Raw genomic sequence first — 27,825 nt, 5'->3', positions numbered from 1 at the left:
TACTGATATCATATATATAGGAGGCTGGAACAACAACCGATATTGTTAGGATGTCTGTACAGAACTCATCGAGATCCGCTCCGAACGAAGGTTGTATATCCAATGTTATAATACACACCTTTCTCTTTACTCCACCATTCACTCCTTATCAATATAGCATGCTTACTGCACAGTCTGTAAAATATCAATACTATTTTATTAGATACATGGAGTTCGTTAGTTTATAGATGATAGGTAAACGAACCAATGGAAGGGAAATTGCTCTGCTGATTACATCTAGGACTGATGAATTCGCTTATCGTTTGAACAACTGGATACAGGTATTGCTAGTAACCACGTGTGTTGATGTACAAACAGTCTAACACGGGTAAAACAATGACATTGATAATCACCCCTTTGTCTGGCCATGATTAATGAGGAGAAAAGTGTTGCTGTTTTCCAGATTCTACAGATAGTCCACCGCCTTTATATATTAACGACATTTAAAATTAGTTGAAATTTTAAACATAACATTAATGACAATGCGTATCCACTAATTATCGATTTCTGAGACACGTGAATGTTGCGTAGGCACACGTTTTTGGTACTTTATGTTTTTAGCGTTAATCATGGAAAGGATTCATTGACTTTGATAACTAAAAATTTTTAATTAGATTCGGTCAAGATGAATGTGTTGATTCAGTATTAATGAAACTACTCTGCTCCCAGGTGGGCATTGGAGTCCGTCATTTTAATCACGTCATAATCTACTAAGTAATATAATCATTGTGACGTCACAATACAGCTTTCTTAGCCAGACGTTTGTGCAATAAACATTAACTATGCACAGGTTTTTCGTCCTAGACAGGCATGAGGTTAGGAAATAAAAGTATTTTACTGATGACATATTTTACTATACATTTTACCGCCGCTTCTTTTCTTCTGAAATATCTCTCATGATTTCTTTACGATTAAGTTCATTTCACGAGTCTTTGCATTATAATGTTACCCATTTTTATTCCTTTTGTTTTATCAACTATCTTTTCAATTAGGCATTTTCTCCTTGAACATTTTCCCCAGTTTTTTAACCAATATTCTATTGGAGCCTCGGTGGCTGAGTGGATATCTCGACATATTACCCCAATTCGAGTTCGAATCCCATGTGGGGCAGTTGTCAGGTACTGGTCACTGGTCGGTGGTTTTTCTACGGTATTCCGGTTTTCCTCCACCAACAAACATGGCACGTCCTTTCATGACCCTGGCTGTTAATAGGACGTTTAACTAACAAAACCCAAATCCACATTCTTTGCTAATAAATGCATAACTGAAGGGAATAAGACCATGGAAGAAGTTTATTTCACTTAGTTTGAACCAAGTGTTTATTTATCAATAGTTTGACACCACAACATATCTGTAATATCGTATTAAAGCGCTGGTTATGTATAACCTTGATATAATACTATTATTTGGGTAAATGACAATTTAAACATTTACTGTATGGTTGGTTAATTTCGCGAGAAGAAAATTTTCGCCCTTTGGTCTTAATTTGCAAGCATAATATTCATTGCAACAGCTTGTTAGGAAGTTAATAGACATTATAATTACAATGAATAAACCGAACTTAAACTAGCTAATAACAAAGGCAACTATACAGTATGATGACGGTATAATATGTCTCGGTGGCAAGTGAATTCAATGTTTTCTAGAACTGTTCTACAGCACCTTTTGCTATTTGTTAGTCATGAAAAAACCCAAAAAAAGTCATGTATAAAAAAAATGCGTTACATCAAGTGATTCACACTTGTAATAGGTTTACACATGTGACTAGTGTAATGTAGCCTCCTCGGTCGTTTTTAAGTTGACTGGAAATTCATTGTGACGTTATGACTTGACGTCAGTAAAAATAACGTGACGTCGTTTAACGAATTGGCGGTGTCCAACAGATTTTGCAAGCTACATTTTGTATGTTGAGTTGAGATTGTTCGAAATATAGGCTGCATTAATAATTTCATAAAACTATTTCGTCAAGGCTCACAATAATAAAATAAAATGAATAACTGAAAACTATTTAGACTCGTTTTATAAAAGTTCATCTGAAATAAGCACTCATTTAAAATCCTGTATATTGTCATTTAATGGATTTGAAATTATAATATGTAACACATCTCAATTTAATCATGACAAATTACTTAATACGTTTTAAATTCCCGATGGATGCATCTGAAATTAGATTTTTATATAAAATAGCTTTTTTGCATTCTTTCAAGAACTTTGCATATATAACAATATCTGACCAAACACGGTATCCGGCTGTCTTCATACATATGTATCAAATTAAGTGTATGGAACTTGAATGTTGATTTTCTTTGTGTGGATAGTGAATTTTAAAAAGCAATTATCCTATCATTTTACATGATATAACTAATGAAAGAAGATAATGGGTTTTTCCGATTGACTACTAAATTGTGGCAAGGTGGTTAGGTTGATGTACCTGTGTGAATTACTATCTCTTAACCACCAAAACCGAGAAATGGCAGTCGTGTGTTTATCGCAACTGGTATGCAGAGTGGTCCAACATTGTGTGAAGCATTGTGACAAATTGGTATCGAGAGGAATGTAACAACAGAACTATATGGCCTAATGAATATTTCATTACACTGCCGTCCGTCACATTAACAAAACAAATCCTTCGTTTTGGAAATACGCCGATTTTATTTTCAATCCAACACTTGTGTTGCATCCGTTTGTCTACCAATGCAGGCGTGCACTGTTCACCTTGACCCTCAAACATATTTTGACACTAACATTACAGTGTGATTGTAAAACTACTGTTTCGATGCTCGACATAGATGTCGCCTGAATTAATTGAACATCAACAATGTGGACATATTCTTCCGAGATTTCATTAAACGTAGCTCTTTTTCAAATCCGATAAAAAATGAGAAAGTCCTTTTTATTTTTAGGGGTGGATATATCCCATCTTCCAGACAGTGCTATTCAAACTAACACTACTTCCAAGATGCCATCCGGAGATTTGGCCTCCCACATATACGATCAGGTGATTTCAATAATCAAGAAGGATCCTGTGGACCGAACGGAAACGGAAATAGGAAGAATATTACCATGGTTCCGGAAGAAATCGGACTTATTTAAACCGCTGAAAAACGGTAAGACCTTTTTAAACTCACTTTTTTTACGGATCGCTAAAATGTAATTTTTTTTTAAGATATACTGTTTATAAACTGCTGTGCTACTTCAGTGCCAGGCGTGTCTTACATTAGCGCCTGTTGCGACTTCGGTCCTCGGAAGCTTTTTATTTGGATATTGATTCTGACACTCCTATGAATGGGTCAGGTGGAGGTCAACTGTGACAAAACTACGATAAACATATCACGTCATAAATATTATTCTGTATACTTCCTAAATTTTGCAAACATTTCCCGACCCATCTTTTAAACTTGAGACTTACAATTTATATGCTATAATTCCTTACAATTCATACAAGTTTGTTCGCAGTTATCTAAATTTTGGGATATTAACTCGATTTAAACAGAACCCCCCCCCAAAAAAAAAAAAAAAAAAAAAAAAAAAAAAAAAACAAAAAAAAAACAACAACAACACAAACACACACCAGAATGAAACACATATCACATTATCAAATATCCAAATAAACGAGTTCGGTCACAAGTTCAAGCAAACACTTATTACAACTGCATATTCAGTCATGTAATATCTTCTGCACAAACAAAACCAATTATAATCAAAGGGAACGTAAAGCTGGAAAAGGGACTGTTTTATTCACAATACAGATGCAGAAAACATCAAAGGACTTAATTAAATAATGAATTATATTAATTTGAATAACTAATAATAACGCTAATAAAGCTCAGAAAATCAATTCTCTAGTTAAAATAACATGCTAGAATGGCAACAAAAGGGTCGTCCATTAATTGGAACTGTCGTTTTAAATTCACACCTACATATTTGTTTATCGATCCAACATAAGCGCTGTTAGGCATACTTGTATTTTGCGATCGATCAGTTTCAGAAATTGTTTTGAAATGTTTCATTTACAGTGATTTAAATTAATATCGGTTAAAGGTGATCTAGAAATATTTATAGGTGTCAAAATAAATAACAGTTAGTTTCAATAAAAACAATCATATCTGTCGTCCGTTTCTGTAACTAATGTGAAAATGCATGATTTAATTTCCAGTATAATCGTAGGAGATTAGTCCATGCGTTTAAAGTTTTGCACATGTTTTAAAACGGCTAAATTCATGATATAATCTCCAGATGATTGATGAAAAATAACATTCTATCGCCATTCTAAAATATTTTAAGACGCGGTTTTGAGTACATGTCGTATTTGCCCTTAAGGTAGGTTCATTTTTCGAAAATTGCATCAATTTGGATGACCCTACAGTGGAAGCTGCGGTGGGTTTTTTTTTAAATTCATGAATGGTTTCCGACATGCTACGATATTCCGCTAGGATATTGTTTAATTAGGTGAAAATTGCTTGCGTAAAATATCGAAGGTTTAAAATCATTAAAAAATAAATCACATAAAAGCAATGAACTGAAAATTAGATGATAATTCTGAGGTTTTAGCGGTCCCTGTTGTAAATGGGAATGGATGTTCAAACACCGGAAGTAGTGTCTGTCGCAATATTTTATATAAGTATTATATGAAGCTTCCGAAAAAGCTAAGTGGGCTACGGGGAAGCTAAATTATTTGGTTGGAAAGAATATGGAATTTTAACAATGATATGATAATATTGTTTAGCAATTTCAAATGTTCTGTAGGAAACCAATTCATTATTTGTGGGCTTGTGTAGTGAAAGATAGCCTGATCGTAAGATTTAATTATCCTTTAGTTACCAACATAATAAAAGGGTTATATGCAGAGATTGCCAAGCTAAGAAAAAAAGCAAATATTGAACTTTATCTCATATGTTTCTTTTTTTTATGTTCCGTTTTCATTCCCCATTTCAGTATACATGTACGTTCTGTCATTCCGCATTTGTATGTTTCGTGTTCCTTCTGATATTTATTGTTACACGATGGTGTTCTATTAAGAAATGTAAGAAATATGCCAAAATGCCCTGGTTCTGTTTTGATAGGAAAAAACCCAATCCTTTTTAATGATGTTATCTATTGACCTAATATCGAGGAATAAACTGAACATTTTCATGCAAATATTAAAATTGTGTTATAACCACGTCGGTTGTTTACGACAAATATCAACATAGCTATTATTGTTTTTCCATATATCAGTCAGAGTATTGTTTTTACCAGCTTGTTAAGCACTTATGCAGAGTATTTATTACAAAAAATGGTATGTTGTCAGTAAGTATGAACTTATGAATTATGCCGCCAGATATATACCGAGTACTCGTCAGGTAGAGCTGTTTTAAGCTAATAAGCCTGAGATCATTCACGCGAGATTGTCACAGCTTTAGCTAGTCTGATGTTGTCCTGAAATCAGAACACTATTAATGTTACACCGAACAAACTGAGGAAACGCGAATAACATAGTTGAAAGAGAGTATGGATGGGGTTCCTTTTCATCATAGGATCTAATGACTTTCTGAATGGTGTTCCTTTGACCAACAGTCATTCAAAGCAGAGAAAAATCCGTTTGTTTCATCATTATTTCTTAGATATGCATATGGCATTCATCAAACATAAACTCTTGCAAATTAATTTTTAGATATAATTGGATACTTTTAATCATGCACAATTTACGTCTTGGCTACCAATGCTAAATTATATGCGTTTTAAAAGATACGAACATTGACAGTAATTACACGGAACGTAATATAAGCCATTATCTCGGCGATAATGGCGGTACTTCCGGTCCACGGTGTTTAGTATCATCAAACCTCGGAAAGTAACTTCCGGTATAACGACATTAATTGGTGTTGTGATTATATCACGACAGGTGTGTAATCTCAGATATTCATTCATGACTGCTATGATCGATATGATTACAAGGACCTCAGTCATTGGGTTTTATTGTCTTTCCGAAAATCCCTTCAATAATTGTCCTTCGAAGTCATATCCTAATAACATACGAAAAGTCACAAAATGTTTAGAATGCCGTAGAAGGACATTGATAATATGTTAAACAAACAGTATGTACACCGAAAACATTGTGATATATGCATTGCATTGTACTTATAATCTGACAATGAGATAATAACTTAATAGAATAAATCACATGACACAAGTTTTATGTATAGAAAATATTTCGATGGTCTTTTTTAAAGAGTTTGTTCGTAGAGAAAAAGTACATTATTTCGTAAAAGAAATTAAAAAAAAAATCCCACTAAATTCACATTGAAGTGCTTGGTACATTTGTAAATGAAGATATCTCATGTGACAAATACTGCCGTCTCGCTCTAGAAAATTTTCGTAATTAACGATCTCTTTACATCTTGATACAAACTGGCACATTCAAGCTTTTTATGTTTTAAAAAATATCCAAAAACGTCTGAAAACATATAACCAAAATGATTTAATACAAACCTTATAAGCTGGAAAATCACGATTCCATGCTGTTCACGGTAATAGGCATGTACAGTACCCGGCTGTAATAGTCATAAGATAAGGACTGTTGAAAACCACGTTCTGATCAAACCTAATGACATTACGTTTGAGTCAAATTCCGAATGAGTCGATTTATTTTCGTTGGTCCGTTGAATTTCGAGATAACGAGTTTCGACTGTATTAATCTTTTGTTTTGGACGTGAATTACCTATTGAACGAGTTACACATCACATTATTTTCTTACAAATACTCAATATTTAGTTTTGGCTATAATCACTGTAACATCTAAACTATCAAAGTTGAAATGGTCATCATATAATGTAAGATTGTGTATGCTTATAAAGACATTATTTAAATTCGACCATTTCTGACGTCCTACCTGTTACTATAAAATTGTGAACTATTTCCATTTGTGTATATATCGATTCGTGACTATTGCTACTGTGTAGTTGCCATTTTATCTGCTAAGCCGCTGTGGCACACCATTGAACGTTGATATAAACAGAGAAACTACCTACCTACCGAGCCATGGGGAGGCTAATTACCCACCATCGTTCTCAAAGGTCTATTTCACGTATTTCACGGGGTACCATTGTCCAGTAACTGAAATCAAAATAGCACAATAGTATACCTGTTCATTCACACAGACATAAACGGGCGATGGCTTTTAAATACCAAAAATAATGCAAATTAGCATTTATTTATTTGTAGTTGATTGATGTTCAGGTAGGGAATATAGCCACCATCTTGTTTACCTGAACACATTTGGAGCTAACACATCGGCATTGAGGCGTTGCGCCCATTCATCAGCAATTCAACAACTTTCAGGCCTAATCGCGCTTACCGCTGCGATAAAGTCGTTTACCCGGTGTTCTATACCATTTCGTATTTAAAGGATTAACATCAATCCATAATGATATATCTGATAACACTGCACTCAGCGATCCAATGCTAAGCCAATCCTCATCCATAATCAATATGATAAAATAACGATAGATATACGGTTTAGTCACCAACACGTTACCATAATGTTTTATCCATTCTCCATTTTGTCACAAAAACAACAAAAATATCTTGATGTGAAATGGCCATCGGATGATGACATTTAATGTTACATTATAGATATCATAGACAAGCAAACAAAATGCCATACTGACTAAGGCATAGCATTACACGTATCAAACAAAGGAGTCATTTTGTAAAATAAAGAAAAGTTGAGTTTAAATACTACAACTATGCCACAAAACCAAGATGTTAAAAACATCTAGATTACCCCACACATAACGTTTTCTGGCGTGTAAGAGGTCAAAAGTTGTTCGTCCCCGAAGACACGCGAGATTATATCGCTATATACGAAGCGTAAGAGTTTTGGAAATGTGGTTTAAAAATCAGATTGCACCAGACTCTATACCCTTGTTACGGGTATTAAGATAGGTGTCAGCCTGTGACAGAAGGGGAGAAAATGTATAGACCAGGCACCTGTAAAAAACCCAGGATCTCCGAACACTAGCCAGGTACTCTACAAGGATGAACTACATGATCTGCTGATAGACTCTGTTATATTAAAATCATATCCAATAATTAAACATACACACATTCAACGAACGTCATTAATTCGAATATTAATTATATAAATATAAATTATTATTTAAATAATAAATTATATTAATATATTTTTTCTTTCTTAACACACAAAAATAAAAATAATTTCGCTTTTTAGAAAACTTATAATGGAGTCAATTATTAAATAGAAAATTAGTATCCGAATGCTCTTTTACATCTGTATACATGCATGATAAGACGTAAATATGCGTTCTAATGATATAACATCAGTTGAAACATGCATAATGACGTAGCACTTATAGAAAATTAGAAATGTATTATGTTAATCCATTGTTGTAGATAAAGATACATTAACAATGTGTACCAGAGTCAACTGATTGGGTTCATGTTGTATGTATACATACTGAAGTGTTTAAAAAAATCTGTATTTTTTTATTTATTTATTATTATTATTGCTGTTGTTTTCTTTTCTCTTAATTATTTTTCACTATAATGTACTTATAAATAATAATAAAATAGTTGTATGTACACGTACATGTACTCAAATAATTTTTGTACAATTTATGCCATGTAAGATATTTTATCACATTTATGATTTATTTTTCTGCAATCTTCAAAATGGAGGAAATAAAGAGAATAATAATGATAATTACATTTTTAGAGATAAAGATATATTAACATCGTACATGCGTCAAGATTTCCATTCTAATCCCCAAAATCTTACAGCATGACCTTTATATAGCAAGCAATTGCATTACGCGTGCTTCTGAACCAAGAAGAAATAACATAATGGACTCTTGACTTTTGGTCAGTCTTTAATCCTGGACTTATGTTCTTATGACGTAGGAGTGTCCACTTAAATTATCACATCAGTGTATTGTGCTAATAACATTGGATCTGTACGTAAGCTGGCCACTTAAGAGGTTAAAGACCTCAGACGTGTTGTGCATACTCCTGGAGCCAGACGCGTTACTATAATCCCATTAGGAGGCAAGTATACATATACTTATAAACGTGGAATAGTCAATTGTGATTGTGTAAACATGGAATAGTCAAATGTGATTGTGTAAACATGGGATAGTCCAGTGTGATTGTGTAAACATGGGATAGTCCAGTGTGAGTGTGTAAACATGGGATAGAACAATGTGATTGTGTAAACATGGGATAGTCCAATGTGATTGTGTAAACATGGGATAGTCCAGTGTGAGTGTGTAAACATGGGATAGTCCAATGTGATTATGTAAACATGGGATAGTCCAGTGTGATTGTGTAAACATGGGATAGTCCATTGTGATTATGTAAACATGGGATAGTCCAGTGTGAGTGTGTAAACATGGGATAGTCAAATGTGATTATGAAAACATGGGATAGTCCAGTGTGCTTGTGTAAACATGGGATAATCCAATGTGATTATGTAAACATGGGACACTCCAATGTGATTGTGTAAACATGGGATAGTCCAATGTGATTGTGTAAACATGGGATAGTCCAGTATGATTGTGTAAACATGGAATAGTCAAATGTGATTGTGTAAACATGGGATAGTCGAATGTGATTGTGTAAACATGGGATAGTCGAATGTGATTGTGTAAACATGGGATAGTCGAATGTGATTGTGTAAACATGGGATAGTCGAATGTGATTGTGTAAACATGGGATAGTCCAGTGTGATTGTGTAAACATGAGATAGTCCACTACGACTGTGTAAACATGGGATAGTCCAGTGTGATTGTGTAAACATAGAATAGTCAAATGTGATTGTGTAAACATAGGATAGTCGAATGTGATTGTGTAAACATGGGATAGTCGAATGTGATTGTGTAAAGATGGGATAGTCGAATGTGATTGTGTAAGCATGGAATAGTCAATTGTGATTGTGTAAACATGGAATAGTCGAATGTGATTGTGTAAACATGGGATAGTCCAGTGTGATTGTGTAAACATGGAATAGTCAAATGTGATTGTATAAACATGGAATAGTCGAATGTGATTGTGTAAACATGGGATAGTCCAATGTGTTTGTGTAAACATGGAATAGTCGAATGTGATTGTGTAAACATGGAATAGTCAAATGTGATTGTGTAAACATGGAATAGTCGAATGTGATTGTGTAAACATGGGATAGTCCAGTGTGATTGTGTAAACATGGAATAGTCAAATGTGATTGTGTAAACATGGAATAGTCGAATGTGATTGTGTAAACATGGGATATACGAATGTGATTGTGTAAACATGGGATAGTCCAATGTGATTGTGTAAACATGGAATAGTCAAATGTGATTGTGTAAATATGGGATAGTCGAATGTGATTGTGTAAACATGGGATAGTCCAATGTGATTGTGTAAACATGGAATAGTCAAATGTGATTGTGTAAACATGGGATAGTCGAATGTGATTGTGTAAACATAGGATAGTCCAATCTGATTGTGTGAACATGGGATAGTCCAATGTGTTTGTGTAAACATGGGACAGTCCAATGTGATTGTGTAAATATGGGATAGTCCAGTGTGATTGTGTAAACATGGAATAGTCAATTGTGATTGTGTAAACATGGGATAGTCGAATGTGATTGTGTAAACATGGGATAGTCAATTGTGATTGTGTAAACATGGGGTAGTCCAGTGTGATTGTGTAAACATGGGATAGTCCAATGTGATTGTGTAAACATGGGGCAGACCAGTGTGATTGTGTAAACATGGGATAGTCCAATGTGTTTGTGTAAACATGGGGCAGTCCAATGTGATTGTGTAAACATGGGATAGTCCAGTGTGATTGTGTAAACATGGAATTGTACAATGTGATTGTGTAAACATGGGATAGTCCAATGTGATTGTGTAAACATGGGATAGTCCAATATGATTGTGTAAACATGGGATAGTCCAGTGTGATTGTGTAAACATGGGATAGTCCAATATGATTGTGTAAACATGGGACAGTCCAATGTGATTGTGTAAACATGGGACAGTCCAATGTGATTGTGTAAACATGGGACAGTCAAATGTGTTTGTGTCAGCATGGGGTAGTCCCATGTGATTGTGTAAACATGGGATAGTCCAATGTGAATGTATAAACATGGGATAGTCCACTACGAGTGTGTAAACATGGAATAGTCTAATGTGATTGTGTAAACATGGGATAGTCCAATATGATTGTGTAAACATGGGATAGTCCAATGTGATTGTGTAAACATGGGATAGTCCAATATGATTGTGTAAACATGGGATAGGCCAATGTGATTATGCGTGAAGCAAGTTAATCGAGTGCAATTTAAAATTATTATTTGCATTGAATGTGCAAAGAATTTGACATGCTATTTTTTCTGTTTTTTTTCTTCATGTTTGGTGAATTAAATTGTGAAATTTATCCAAATACACAGACAAACATTTATTATGCCTCATAAACAATAGGTACAACACAGAATTGTTGAATAAAATAATAAAAGCACTTCTTGATTAGCGAGTATGACAATTATGGCAAAAATAACTTTAAAACAAAAGAAAGACAAACAAACAAACAAAGATATTTTAACCAGTTTAGAATATGGAATGGTCAGCTGTTCTGTCTGCCATGTCTGCCATCTAGAAACATTAGTCCTTTCACTACCTCTTATTATTTTTATTTTGATATACAAATGCATATTTCTTTTTCATTGCATTTGTTCTGGGTTGCATAGGAAATGAGCTTTGCGTTAATCTGATTGTTTAGAAGTAAATTGATAACTATATAGCTATCTCTTTTTCAAAATTAATTTCATTGTAAATCGAAGTTAGTGATATAGAGTTTAATTACTTGAAGTGCATGTGAGGTATAACTTGATGTGCGTGTAATGTATCTTACAATTGCAATTACGGAATTGTGTAAATTACATAACTCAGGAAATATATCAAGTGAAGAAAGGAATATATGTAAATTTGAAAATGTGTCTTTTTGCTTGAGGATAATTTCGGTACTTTTCTGCTTTTAATGCTTATTTGATTATTGTGTGAAATACGATATTGTAAACAGTAGCAGAGTGTAAAACGTACTGATGATATCAATAGCTTTCATTAAAGGCATTAAGGTGGCGCAAAAATGGTATGGATGCGTAACAGCTATCACATTCTCGATCTTCATCTGTATGTGAATTTACGGTAAGCTGTAATTTTGACTGTAACTATTTTGAAGTTAGTTTGATATTCTACTTCAACGAATAAAAATCAAATATTATGTTAGATTATATTTATTTAATGTTAGTTTAACATCGTGTTTACAGCCAAGATCATTTGATAACCTGACAGGTCTATGAGATGGAGGAAAGCCGAGGAACTCGAAGATAAATATCCGACCTGCAGTTTATATCTGACCTTCGCGGGCTTCGAACTCACGCGCGGCCATCACAACCCTTACGTTTATTTATGAGATATAAATTAAAGGTTCATTATTTACCTTTAAACTTTCAATTCATTAATTATTTGACACTAGAATCTATATGGAATTCAAACCAATTGTTTAGAATAAACAGGAATTGGCATGTTTACTATTATCAATCGTTTCACCTACACAAATCTACAAACATAGATTTATAATGAAACTTCGTTTATAGTCGATGTTCGCAGGCTCACATGATGTTTCTCCATCATTACAATCTAACAGAACTAATTAACAAACAATGTCGATTTTCTATTAAGATATTAAGATAATTATTTTTGAATATTTTTTATATTGGAAAATATAGATAGTTTTAGATGAATGTAAGTCTGTGGTGAATGTGGATTGATACATTAAAGCGTTTAAAGCTCATTAACCCTGGTAATCCTAAACCAAGTAAATATACACAAGGTAACACGGTAGCCTTGCTGTGTTTTAAATAATGATGTTTGTGTAAACCTACAGCTTGAAATGAAAGCCATCGGAATGACAAACAATAATCATGATGTAATTATCGTTTTAACAGTGAAGATTAACCTAAATCTGATATCGTGGTCTCATATAATAAGACTCCAACACCCTATGTCTCGTCTATGTATTGTTTACAGAGTGCGTCAGTTTACTAGATATTTTGGAGTTACAGAGTACATTCACAAGTATGGCATTAGAATGTAGCAAGTACATTTATTTGTTATACCGAATTATTAACGATGTTTCATACCACGATTTTAATGCCATAATTTGTGCCGTTAATCTTGCGGTATAACAAACTCAATAAAGTCGGTGTCTAATGACATCAATTGGATATCTCGATACATATTTTGATTTGAGTTTATTTAACTTTACGTCCGATTGACCCCGGCTGGCTGTTGTATATATGTATTTATGTGACAACCAGAGAAGTATCCGGAATTACTGATGACAATCTACCGAATCTCATTTCAGGAGGTGACAATGGATTTTCCTTTATTTCTTTCAATCATTTAATTATAAACAGTGCTATTGCTTACTTGATTTCATGGTAAATTTTCTTTTTTTTAATTTCAAACATGTCCATTCAAACGAAATCATTCACAATCTTGTTACTGTATATCTGATAATACGTCTTTGGTGGTTATTTAAAATTCACTGGGGTTCATTTTTTTGAGCGGGAGATGTAATATATATATATAATATGTTTATGTAACCACCAGAGAAGTATCCGGAATTACTGTCCGTATTCTGTTCATAGTTTGGATATTTACTTGTAACACTTCTGGTTGATAAACACGTGGATTCAAGAAAAGAAGTATTTTCGTTAATTCATTTCACTCAATGCCAAGCATATATCCATTAGAAACATACAAATAATACAAACCAAATAAACCTGTAAACATATCAAACGAACGAAAACATAAAACCTTGTTTTTTTTGTATCATTGTCGACTACGTCGTCACGGCAACCGAAACATTATGTTTTATCTTTCTACAGAAGTGGTCCAGGATATGGTCAAGAACTGTATATTCGAGTGTGCGGAGCGGGACACAGTGATCATAAAGCAAGGTGATAAGGGGGATTGGTAAGTACCCGGACATAGTAATTCTAAACCCAAGATAACATTGACATATGATTGGTTAATTATTTTATCATATAATCCCCCTGATAGCCAGTGACTTTGCCCGTGTAATGTTTGGCATATGTCGCTGGTGTAATATGACCTTCAGCGATTTTCATTGGTTATGTTGGTCAGGCAATCTACTGCGACGCCATGATAGAAACGATAAAGTGACGCTAGGAATAATGACGTGACGGCGGGCCAAATGGCGTCCTCCACTGAATTTTAACAATACATTTTAGTGTGGGATTCTTCGAAATGTGGGTTGTTGTAGTGATGTGATAATGTAAGACTCTTTCATATGTGGATATGAAGGATAGGGATATTCTACCTGAGGGTCACAAAATGTAGTTTGCAACATTTTGTGATCCCGAGGATAGAATATCCCTATCTTTCATATCCACTTATGAAAGAGTATTTTTCTTTCATACCTTGACATGTTATTGCAATTTTACAACTATAATATCCCGCTATTTAAAAATAAATTCGAAAAAATTCACTGCTGAAAGTCAATTTACGTGATATTTTCAACGCAGATTTCGTTGTTTGTATCTTTTATAGTAAAACTAGTCAAGTTTGTGAAAAAAAATGTTAAAATTTTACCGAAAAAATAGAAATGTTGTTGACATGGTGACGTCAAGTGGCTGTATTGCATGGGTAGCCATGCAATACAGTCTCAGGCGGCATGAGTGTATTGCCCTAGATCAGCCAGTATTACACCCGTAGGTATGAAAGAAATATCTCTTAGAAAGCATTGAGGGATCTTTCTCATATTCCACACGTAAACTCCTCTTAGTTCTTAGCTATCAATATTGCATTTTACAATCAATCGGTCAATGAAATGACCGGCATCTAGCTATCTTGTATTTTGATTTCTGAAGACTGTTATCGTTTTTACTTAGCAAACACTAAAGGTACCTTTCGAAACTTTAATTTGTAGACTTCCTTTAGGCCTTAGTTAATCATATTACATTTTGGCAACAGGCAGCTATCTTGGGATGTGAAGTGCTGAGGTGGAGGAATTCCTCTTGTCAACTCTCGAGTTTCGACTCTCCTTTTTTTAGTTAACACTTTCGAGTTTCAAGTTATTTTTTTCTAGATTTCGGTCGACATATTATTTGTTCATTGCGTTTATTTGTTTTTGAGCTTCCCATCACTACTCTATCGTATAAAACATACACGCTAAACCGAAACAGGAAAAACTCAAAACTCGAACATTAGTCACTCTCACTGAAAGGATACATGTGTATGTCTTACATTTTATATGTAGGTTCCATATAATTTCTTTTTGTTCATATTGCATTTTGAAACCTGATACGTTAGCAGGATCTAGAAAATTCAAAGAAAAAAAGTAAAATACATAGAATATGTAGCGCTAAAAAGCATGCAGTCCTCTTCATTTTTTTACAGTTGATAAATATTCTTTTTCTTTGGTTGGTCAACGCTCAAATAATGCCAAAACATTTCTTCATTTTGAATTATCGTTTAGAAATGTTAATGCTAACCAATAATTATTATTTTTCATGTATGTACATATAATGAAATACCCAAAATGGCAAATACACCTTCAATTTGTTTATTCATTTGCGGTTTCTTTATATTATCAATAAAGAAAAAAAAATACATGTAAAAATAGAAAATTACAGAAAACAAATTCTATGGTGGGCGGCAAATTTCTCTTAAATTTATTTTTTAACATAAATGGTACTCAAAGCATTTTAAATCCGTTATTATGTAAAATCTAAATAACATAGTTATAAAATAGTTTTGAAATCCTATCACCATAGGGTTTATTTGACAAGTTTCTTGAAAAAGTTGGAGGCCCATTATGTTTTTGAAAGCTGGTTCCATTATCCTCGTATTCTGTCATCATTTGTTTAATTTCGTACTATTTTAAACCACGTCTTTGGATATTTGATCTTGCTTTGAAGTGTTGCTCTTTACTTCTGTATTCGCAATGTTCTCCGAGTTTGTGTAAATTATGCAGCTTGAGAATGACCCGAAAAGTATCCATACATGTAAATGATTCAGACAAGGATTTATTTAGATGCTGGCCTGTGTATAAATGAACAAAAAGAAAAGAAACGAACGATTAAAAAAAGTCTTATGCCTAATTGTGTTATTTAATCTTAAGTATTGTGTCATAGTGGTGATCAGATTTTATTTTGCATGGGGTCACATAAAATCATTCCTCAATGCGTTTTCTAAATGTTAATGTCCGATTTCTAGGGATCTAAACACTTCGTTACCTCACAACAATTCAGTTTTATAACAATACTATCGATTAAATTTTACATTGAATTCCGTTTTGGCCGTTTGAAAGCGACTGTAATATATCGTGATCGCGTTAAGTTACTGAACCCATTATCATGATTTTATTACAAATATCAAAGTTATGTGTGATGAAATGAATTAAATTGAAAATCAATGAAAAAAATTCATGCAAAAGAAATAAGTTGTGCCTTGTTATCTTGTCACATTGTAAGACTATGATTACTGGGAAAAAAATTCAAGGATTATTTCTCTCAAAATAGCGATTAATTTTCACATTTCTAAACGAATAAATAAAGGTGTTTATGTTCGGTACTGATTGATTCTGTAAACAATGAAATAACAAACAGAATCAACATAGTGGCCTACCTTGTATTTTGGCGTCTGGGTAAAAGCGTTTAGGTGATACCGACCAGCGTTTGTTTGTGTCAAGTTACTAAAAATGAATTATCTCCCTTCCTACTTTCGTTTTTTTGCATGTTCTTCTATGTCATCGTAGAGGGACGATGCCTTAGAATAAAACCAATATCTTATATACTCCCTGAGTTTTAAAGTAACAGGTACTGTAATTAGCAAATTTTAAGCTTAATATAGAAAATTCTTCTAAAATTGAAGATATTGTATGATTATTTTTGGTGTATGTCATCGTTTTAAACACAAAGAAACTCGTAAATCACATTTTGTATGTCGCACCATTCAAAATCACGATTAGGAGTCCTTCACGATATTAGGTCACCAGCAAATATGATATATACTGGTTATTAACGAAATACGTCATGTGATATATTTCAGTTTCTTTATAATACTTAACGGACTAGTATCGATACATATCAACACAACGTTTGGATCTGATGATGACAATCCAGAGGACAGCGGTGGTGGAGGAGAAGGAGGAGGAGCAGCAGAACAGAAAGAGGAGAAGAAAGGCGAGGAGAAGAAACTGGACAGGTCAAAATACGGAAATTACGTTGGTAAAATAGGTACGTAAATACCACCTAGTATGTCAAGTTGATTAGGATGTAGGGGATCTATTGTAAATTTTTTAGTGAATATTATTGTGAAAAACCTAAACATACCTTGTTTTTTTTTTCTTTTACACAATAAATAATACGATAGATGCAATGGTTAACATGGCTTTATAACAGGAATGTATTCTTTGAAAAAATAAACTTATCTAACTATCAAAACATTGTGGAAAATACATAAGATGACACGTAACTTCTTCAGTATGTTTTCTAGTGGGTTTTGAATGTTAAATCTTTAAAACGTTTAGTTATAATGTGATCTTTGTAACTCTTCATAATGAGTTTAGACAACTCAAACAAATCTTAATATATATCTTATGAAACACTGTATAAATAATAATATTTCATTTCTTAAACGCGATTTATTATTATGAAGTTGATATCATTACATTTAATGTGTAACATCATAACACTTGTACTTACCAATCATATTTATGAATACACAGTACGGTTTCTTTTGTCTTGATAATTTTTTTAATTCTTCTTTCTAGAACCTGGAAAAAGCTTTGGAGAACTTGCTCTCATCAATGCCGACTGTGTCCGGAATGCCACGATTATTGCCGATGAGACCACGGACCTTGTCGTAGTTAACCGAGAACTCTACGATCGGTCACTTCACTATTTCCAAGCCAAAGAGTTTGAAGAGAGGAAAGCTTTCGTTGAAGGCAATCCTATGTTTTCCAATTGGCAACCAAAGTACAAAAAGCAGATGGCTATGAGTCTACGGAAGGAGAAATTAACTTTTGAGGCCCCTATACTAAGACAAGGCACACAGGTGGATGGACTGTGTTTTCTCCTCAGGTAATCTACCAGGTGTTTGTTCAAAACCTTGGTGATAACATATTCCATCCCTAAAATAGCAATATAATGGAAGTTGTTTTAGTTCTAAAATTGTAAATTTTCATAACATAACAATAGCCATACGAGACATTTTAGCTGCCAAATATCGATTCCGTAGTGTACTTCTAGTACCTGATATTGGGAAACGTAAATCCTCTTTCTATTGTTATGACCTGTTGTCGGTTTCAGGAGTGAGTTTCATCTCATTTTTAAACACTTTGCTTATCATAAAGCTGACAATGCAAGTTAAAAAATATGCATTTAAGATGATTTTTTTTCAAAATTTGTTTAAGAGACAACCCCTTGCGTTTCTAAGTTAGTGCAGTCGTGCATTCATTCGAACGCTCGCTGTTCAAGGTGTAACAACTAACGCCTGACCGGCCCTATATATACTGTGCAATATACCCAAGACGTAACCTGAGGCCGTGCCATAAGAATAAAATGGTTAGAACGTTGAAGATTTTCTCAAATAAAGTTTCCAAGGACCATATATAGATCTATACATTTGAATAAAAAGTAATGTTTGAATACATACCTTCTTTACACGTGTAATATACATTTTGATCATAACGTAAACAAACTCGGAAATTCTAATAGCAGATAATATTATCAAAACTAATTATAAACACTGCACTCACCAGACAAGGTTCATTGAAGTAATATTTTCAACTAGATCCCAGAATGTTAATTACGAGCTAATAAAACTTCAATATATACTAGGTTTTGCACGTAAATGCACATGTGTATGCCTTTGGTACAATAGTCACTTGTTCGGGACAAGTGGCCACGTGCACGTGGGCAGTCGAGTGCATCGGGTATGATAATACACGTAATACACGTGGATATATGTTGACGGATTATTATTTGGATTTCAATTCACTTGTGTGAAAATTTCATTTTGTAAAACATGTAAATGACAGAGGATTTGACATGTTTTCTTGCTAAAACAAGGCCTACACATTTTTTACAAGTAAGCCCTTCGTTTATGCATTAGCAGGTGATACACAAATGTCTGACCTCGACAGGGGGATGTCTCATAAACGATTCTTGAAATACAAGTGTACTTATTTTTTAAATCTTAATTGCATACGTTTAACTTGTATTCTCAGCTTTAAGTTATATAATTTCCATAAATAACGACCGTAATGTTACTTTTTTGTAATAATAAGGTACGTGATGCTGTTTTATAGGGATTTTCTCCCGTGTAGTTTTGTGACTTTATTATTTTTGTTGTAAAACACAATCTTTTATTGATTTTTTAAAGTGGTCAAGCTAGAATAATAGCAGACAATTCGATGCATGCTACACAATACCCGAGCTATTTCCCTCTGGCTGATATCCAGGACTTACAGAAAGTGGAAGCTAGAGAATCACTACGCAGGTATCTACGTAACGATAACAAAATGTTTTTAACTCGTCCGTTAGCTGAAACAAATCACTTAGATTGATAATGGTGGATCCATTTTTTCATATGTCATCAAACTGTTTTCTTAGTTGAAAAAGATAAACATATGAACAGAATTGTATAGATTATATAGCTCAATGATTTTCAATAATTGTGTCTTCCCAATTTAGTGTAACTAGTACGAATCCGATAATGAATGCATGTTGTTTGAAGTGCGTCAAGGAAACGAATTCGTTGGTTGCATTTTGGTTGATTTTCAGAGAGTTAAGTATGCCATCTCCAAAACCGGACGAATACAAATATTTGACCCGACAGAAATCTCCTACACAGGACATAAAAAGCGGAAAGAAGTCCCCACATATACATCGACATGTGGAAATATGCCTAATTGGAGCTTTGGAAATCATCGGTATAAAGATTGTCTTAAAACATTTAAACTGTAAACGTTCGTTTGGCACAATTAAATTTTGATTCCTTCTGAATTGGTAAGCGCAAAGATGACTTGTGACTTTATGCCAGAATAACTAAAATAACGCTTTGTAGGGCATATGATTGGGGTAGAAATTAAAGATAATACAATCATAATAGTATAAAATAATAATAAACAGTAAAATATAATAAAAGGGCCAATGTTCAAGTCACATGCATGCATATTTTAACTTCGTATAAATATCGCTACCTTGACGAGATCTATCAATATATTCATAAATCATTTGACTTTGTGCTTGTTGCTTACAAACTGCTTTATATGTTATTTGACTAATAAGATTGCATCAACGAAATAAGAAAAAACATGTGTTATTTACCACAGGTGACCTGGAATTAATAACTGGTCTGCCAACCTACGCCCAAACTGTCATTTGTACACAGGAGGCTGAGGTGTATGTCCTCGACCAGAAGAACTATGATCGACTAATCGAAAAACGGAATCCCCAGGTGATCGAAATGATGAAAAGGCTTTTAATGGAAAAGTACAAACTACGTATGTCATGGATACAGGATAACGAACTTCCTTTTATCAGGTATCTTTTGTACAAGCTCGAGGAAAAAGAGAGGCAAAAACGACAGCGTTATCTGCAACGAAACATCTCAGAAAAGACGGCAGACTGGCCATCTGATGGTGCCCGACGCGGGCCATTCATTGACATGTACGGGCCAGGTAGCGTCTTTTATTCTATACGCATGAGGGAGAAACAGAAAAAACTCGAGCGAATGCGATTTGGACGTCAAACTGCCAAAGAAAAGGCAGATAATGCGTCACACCTTAATACTTCTGGTATGATCACCCAAATACAGTTATCACCTTTAGAGCAGGATGATAATTATCAGGATAACTTTGATGAAGAAGGTTTCGGACTGACGTCAGGCAGTCATCTGATATGTGATAGCGCACAGGAACGTGTTGTCGCATCCGGTGACGCCTCTCCGGATGACTTCCGGGACTTTGAAACCAGCGAGGACGCACTTTCAAACCTGGAACAGCGCATCGAGGCTTGGCACACTAGTCTGCCTTCTAAAGATTCCAAACGTCAGTGCAAGAAAACAGTAAAGTTGCACAGACTTTTGTTAGAGGTGAGATTATGTTTGTTTATCATTTACAACGAAAATTGAAATGATGGACATCAAAATTGATATTCTTTATTGATTTTGCATCCGCGAACATATTAATTTTCGATAAAACTATTTTTGAAGAAATAAGTTTAGATTAGAAATGAGCAAGTTTATGTGTGTTTTTCAATTGGGAAATAAGTTATCACACGACTATCAAGTCGGATATTTTGACAAAAACTATTAATTTTTGCTTTGCAGGACAGCAGAAAACCGCTCCCTGGAAAGAAAGTGTATCTCCGTCCGAAGACTAGACATAAGGCTAACTTCATTCAGGATCTAAAGAATGAACAAACACAGAACAAGGATACGTCCCATATATACAGGTCAGTGTATACATCAATACGGTATTATTCATGACGTTTTATGCACTTATTATTGTATAGTTACTGTACTGTAAAATGGGACATTTAATGGTTTCAAATTATGAAAACTTAATGTGAAACCATCATATTTTTTTTTAAATTTTAGTTGTACATGTACACGTATTGTAGTTATTTTATATATGTTGATATTTAATGATTTTGTTTCGTTTTGGCGAATCACATGATTAGCTTAAAAACCGACAATGTGTAAGTTATTAAAAGCATACATTTGAAATTGAAAATAAATCCCAATGAAGTATCATCATTCAAAAATAGTTCTGAGCCCCTTCTCTCCATTTTTTTAAACATATGCAATATATTGGTTTTGTTAAATATCCAAATTCGCGAATAAAAAGTTAAAAGAAAAATAATTACAAATAATATGTCCTTCTGATCATGTGTTAACTCAAACTCGTGATACGTTCGTACGAGTTAGCTTTCCTTACACTTTGTGACGTTCCCTTCAGGATTTTAGCCATTCCAAAAAATATAACCTTCGATATAGATATAAGCATTTTGTCTGTGAATCTATAATGCAGATTTCTTAGTGTTTTATAACATTTTTATGATATTCGATGTATGTTCCGATCAAGCTTACACCGTTTGATGAAATATCAGGTGACTGCAGTGTTTATATGGTGATTGGTTTTGGCAAACATAATGTTATACTCGGAGAGCTAGAAGGCTGGAACGACATGTCGATTCGTGGAATTTATATAGTTGTTGGCGAGTGTGTAGGAATGCGTGAAGGGAAAAAAACTACAAATAGCTTATTACCGTGAGAAATATCAAAAAGATGATTTTTGATATCTGTTTTTTTCTCATTTCAATTGCATGTTTTTATCATGCACTGAAAGGTTCGAGTCTTTGAGAGACGAAATGGCTGCATTATGCTAATTGTATGGCAATTATATATGAGATGAATTCTTAATTTGTTATCCTATATGTATCGTACATATACTTCTTCAGAATTCTCAGCGATGAATTGAATTGACGATGATGCTTTACTTCAAACATATTACAATTGAATATTTACTCTGAAACAAAATGTCCTGTTTTGCAGATCCCCCTCCATACTTTGTCGATTTACAAAATGTTTATAGATACTAATTGTCATTAGTACTGAACCTTATTGTGTACACATTTTGTTATTTTTTGTTTGTTATATTTTTACTATTTTTCGCATTTTAAAATCGTTGTTGTAAGTAATTGCATTATTCCCATAATAAGATAATTGTTTATAAATGTTTAATTGTATATCCTTGAATCATTTTAAGATCATCTTCTATATCCCTGCAGGGAAAATGTCCCTATCTCAGATCACAAGTCGGAGATTTTCATCACCAATGTAATTATTTTAATTTTACCTGTCTATTGTAATATACACCTATATATCTGGTTCGTACTAGTTGTATTCACAATGTCTATAGTGGGTTGATTTATTGAGGCATGCTGTTGTTGTTCTGTGATTTTCACTTTAAGTTCACATTATGATGACGTTATTTGTTCTACCCATCAGTCCACCAATCAGCGACGTTCGTGCACCTCACGTGACCGTGTTCTCACCGCACGAGTCCGAAAAGAATCCCGATGCAGGTGTGGCATTCTGTCCTCTTTAGTTTTAACCTTGTTAGCACGCCGACAGCAGTCTGACGTTTATGTACTACTTATGTTTTCATAATATTATCCCATTAATGTGAATTATGCGCCATCCAGATTTTGGCATGTCACTGTTTAATAGTTATATACGGTTCAAATAATTAAAAGAACAAAAACTCACATTAGTATGAATTTATGTTTTCACGCAACTCTAACTTTACACTACTAAAGCTTGATTTTTAAGAAATCCATTTATTTGAATAAATACCAACATGGAAATTTTTAAGTTACATACACGAAAAAAGTATTTAAATGCATTATCAAAGCCTATGCATGTCAATAAAATTCCTTACACGATTGGAGTTTTTGTGTATTTTACACCATCAGATATAGTGTCTGTCATTGTGTATAATATATTTCTAGTTACATCCCCATTAACACGTCTTTATGACTATAGTTGATCCATCACAGGACAGATTCGTAGATTGTTTTGATAATTCATTTTTAAATTAATACATTTTCATGTTGCCAAAAGAATGCTAATATATGCTGTTGTTTTGTGACTTTACCTTCATTATACCTTGGCAATATACTTTATGTACGAACTTGTGAAAAGAAAGGTCTGGATGAAACCATGTGACATCCTAAATTCGACTCAAAAGATTCAAGATATAAACATCAATGACCTTAATATACATTTTAATCACAAATGTCGTAAAAAACGCGTGTAATAACACCAGTGTGACGTTACAGGTAATAATGATATCATAATCAAAAACTGACGTCGTACAGTAGACTCAAACGTCACATCCGAGTCTTCTTTCGACATTCTTATAATAAAACGAAATTAAAAGTTCTTTATTTCCACAAATACTACTTTTTTTTTTTTTATGAATATGATCTTAACATCGTGGTTATCTATGAAATTTATTCAACTCGTTAAATATTTTGATTTTAGATTAATGAACTATTTAAATATTAAGTTTTATATCACGTAGCCACTGATGAAAGATTCTCTATTTATAAAAAGAAAATTTAAACATTTCCGCTCAAACTATGTTAACGTCCGGCTGCTGTTGAGACTTGTAGACCTGATACTATATAACACATTTTCTGATCTATCACACCTGTATCCTCGACTCCAAACTGTTTATGTGCATTCACTCACACACCTATGACCACTCCTTTAAACTCACACTATTCTATGGCTTTACCAAGTGAATCTTTAGTTATAGGAGTGAGTTAGGTAATTTATTATCTTTACTCAGAAACATGGCTTGCCTTTATCTTGGCATGTTTGTTTTGTAATTCCGGTAAGGCGCTTTAGGTAATTGTGTGGCCTCTTCATTTAAGAACTTAAAGTTCATTAAAGTTAAATTTCCTCAGTTAAAAAAATAGCAGAACAATGAGTAATCCTCTGAAGATTATTTCAATCATAGAATCATAATATTATTTTATTTTTAATTATTCAAATCGCCTATCTCCGTGGTCCGTTCGTTTAATCGCCCGTTGATAGTTCTTGTTACCGATATTTCTCAGAAAGTACTGAATGGATTCCTTAGTAGATTTCCCAGTTAAGCTTATTACATTAAGGGACCGATCGGTAAAAACATTGGAAGGCAGACAGACAGCCGCTTTGGATGTTTTAATTTGAGATTGTTACCGCTATTTTCGTAGAAGGTACGAAGGGTGTTTGCCTTAATTCGTTATATGTAGACTCCTTTTGCACCCAAGTTAAGCATCTTGCATTTTTGGACCAATCGGTTAACAGGCATTGACAGGCAGCCAGCTTCGACGTTTTAAATTGAATTTCTCATGTAGACTCCTCGCGGACACTTGTTATGCATATTGCATTTTCTAACCGAACCGTCAACAAAATGACCAACATGCAGGCATATTTGATTTTGACATTTAAAATTTGTTAATACTATTTCTCAAGAAGGTACTAATTTCCTTTTTTTTCAGACTTTGTTTTGTATGTTCTACTTGGATCTTATATGAACATATTGCATTTTTGGAATGATTTGATAAAGATAGCTAACAGGAAGCCATCTTGGATTTTGATAACGGACCTTTTTCATTTCCACATGTTTCCCATTCTTGGTCCAAGGTGTTAGTCGCTTTATCGCTTATTAAGGCAATATAAATTATTTTAGGTAAAATTAATTTTCTTTAAGACTTTACGCGTACACGATGGACGACGGATGGCGGTCTCAGATGACCTGAAATGTTGATATGTTGAGTCTTGCGAAGTGTTATTTTTGATTGCTTATAACACTAGAATCAGATGTAGTATCTACTAAAGTAGTGTACATATACAGTTTGTTAGCTCATATACTAACATTCCTTTTCTAGTTACCATTCTGTATACATAAACAGTAGTATAAGTAACCAGTGTATTGTATATCCGATTCCTAACCGGTTATGTCAATACTGTAATCGTAGATATTTCCGCGAGTGGTTATTTTCACGATTTGCATGCATTAACCTTTCGCAGTGTTGTTATTTTCGAGATATATACACTTTTAGACTTTTAACAACAAAGTTCATAGATACAAATATTTATTACGCGCGGGAGAAATTTTCACGATCAAAGCTACCTTCGCGTAATTAGCGTAAATTTTCCCCTCACGTAAATTTCAACGTCTTTTAGCAGTGTTATAAACTTTCTCAAGTATATGATCTAGATCATTGTGGTGTAAATACAAATATAAATGTGAACATCAATACAAAGGTCAGTAATGGTTGAGTTTACGAACACTAGCATCAAATTTATTATGTGCTATAGACAAATTTTGCGTTACATATATATAATTGACAAAATCCTCTGAACTTAAATATAATTTTTGTATAAATGTATTGAATTTAATTTTTTATATTCAATATCATATAGTTATAGTCAAACACATAAACCTTGTTTTACAGTCTGCTGTGCCAACCGGAAAAGCCCCGAGGGTACCGAGGCCTAAGTCTAGCCGCACCCCCACTGTCAGTCTGGTCGTCCGCCGACGAAGGGTCTATAACATAATTATTTATGAAAAAAAAAATTACGATATAATCATGCATTTTGGTAATTTTATAACATTCTTTGTAACTTTATCTGTATTGATTAGATTGATTACATTCTAATGTATAAAATAGCGAAATATGAAAGATGCTCCATCGCTGACAAATGGTATTATTTCCACTATCAAAAACAGGAGCAGACGATCTAGTATTTTCCCTCAGTTACAAAAGTTATTAACTTAACACCATTACCACCATTGAAATGTTTGAGCTTCTAATTTTATTTTAAATTACAAATATAACAAATATAACAAATAATTATTTGCATCCCGCAAAAAAATTCCGTGGCACTATATCCTATATGAAATGAAGTACCGATTGCCCTTGCACCAAAGGCAAAATAAATTATTTCATATTATTTTTTGTGTTAATTAGACATATATATATAGGCATGATTGAACACCAATTATTGTTCAAATGATGAATATCATTTATGTTCTGTCGGCGGTGGAGCATCTTTAAACGGTAATTGTGTTACTAATATGACAGATAATTACAAAGTTATACATCAGCATAATTAAGTTTTCTTGATATTACAGCCGACATCTGCCAGACAGTACACAGTAGCGGAGTATGAAGAACTTAAAGAACAGCTTCGTCAGAAACAACGAGCTTTTAAATCTTTATTGTGGAGGCCTAAAGTCTAACTAGGGATTCAGTAGTATTGTTCCAATTTTTATATCATTGATTACAGTTATTTACTAAACGTGTCGTCTATAAATGACTACGTATTCTATAATTTATTAGATTTATCGTCATAACTCGTTGCTGAACAAAACACTTCTGTAATGATAAGTCAATAGCAATACTGATAGTAGGTGTGTTTGTTCCCAAATACAACGAACGTATTATTACAATTGTCAGTTGTAGAAGTCAGTAGTTTTGTGAATGTTGCCTAATGTGATGGAAGAAGATAAATTTCTGCTCCTCTGACAACAATTCCGAAATATACCGTGAAAAGAACTATGCAATCAATTCATCAAGCATCATATAATACTCTTTCATATATGGATATGAAGGATAGTGATATTCTACTCCAGGATCACAAAATATTGCATTTTTCTCTCCTTCCTCGCCTTTTTTAAATTTAATTTTACAATTTAAAAAATGAAGAAATCCGCGGCTTCATTTTTATTCTTAATACAAACATTTACACTGCATGGATTCCGCGCCGGTATCCGTATGTTTGGATCGTCTTCCGATTTTATAAATAAGACAACAATGTATCATAAATTACAGATTTGTTGAAATTAACATTTGAAAACTACATTTAAAGGGAAATCTGAAGCGACAATTTTCAAGTATGATAAACAATCGCTTTCAGGGTGCCATGTACATATCCATGCAGACGACGTCACATGTTTTAAATCCTCGCCAAAATTTCCGGTTTGGATGGATATTCTTATATGTATAAAACCGGACTTATTCTATTTGATATGTTAAATGTTTTGAGAACCATTTGACCTTTTAGCAGTTTTCTATTTTGATTGCCGAGATAATACCGTTTGGTAATAGCAGGACTGGGAGCTATCTAAATCCCCAGTAACTT

General features: G+C 33.6%; 1 protein-coding gene across 1 annotated transcript; it reads left to right on the top strand.

Moving 5' to 3' along the window:
• Window positions 1-27,518, top strand: LOC138329970 (uncharacterized). The gene is given in 13 exon segments (XM_069277279.1): window positions 1-90; window positions 2,943-3,146; window positions 13,974-14,061; window positions 17,161-17,348; window positions 17,885-18,194; window positions 19,498-19,614; window positions 19,899-20,047; window positions 20,450-21,210; window positions 21,448-21,572; window positions 23,131-23,207; window positions 26,136-26,158; window positions 26,160-26,225; window positions 26,816-27,518. Coding segments are annotated over 13 exon segments (2,256 nt in total). The 5' UTR covers window positions 1-50; the 3' UTR covers window positions 26,924-27,518.
• Window positions 27,519-27,825: the final 307 nt, after the last annotated feature.

The sequence above is a fragment of the Argopecten irradians genome, chromosome 8 (genome assembly GCF_041381155.1).
Source record: "Argopecten irradians isolate NY chromosome 8, Ai_NY, whole genome shotgun sequence".
Lineage (NCBI taxonomy): Eukaryota > Metazoa > Mollusca > Bivalvia > Pectinida > Pectinidae > Argopecten > Argopecten irradians.
The sequence above is the reverse complement of the archived record's forward strand: the minus strand, read 5'-3'. Positions and strand labels throughout refer to the sequence as shown.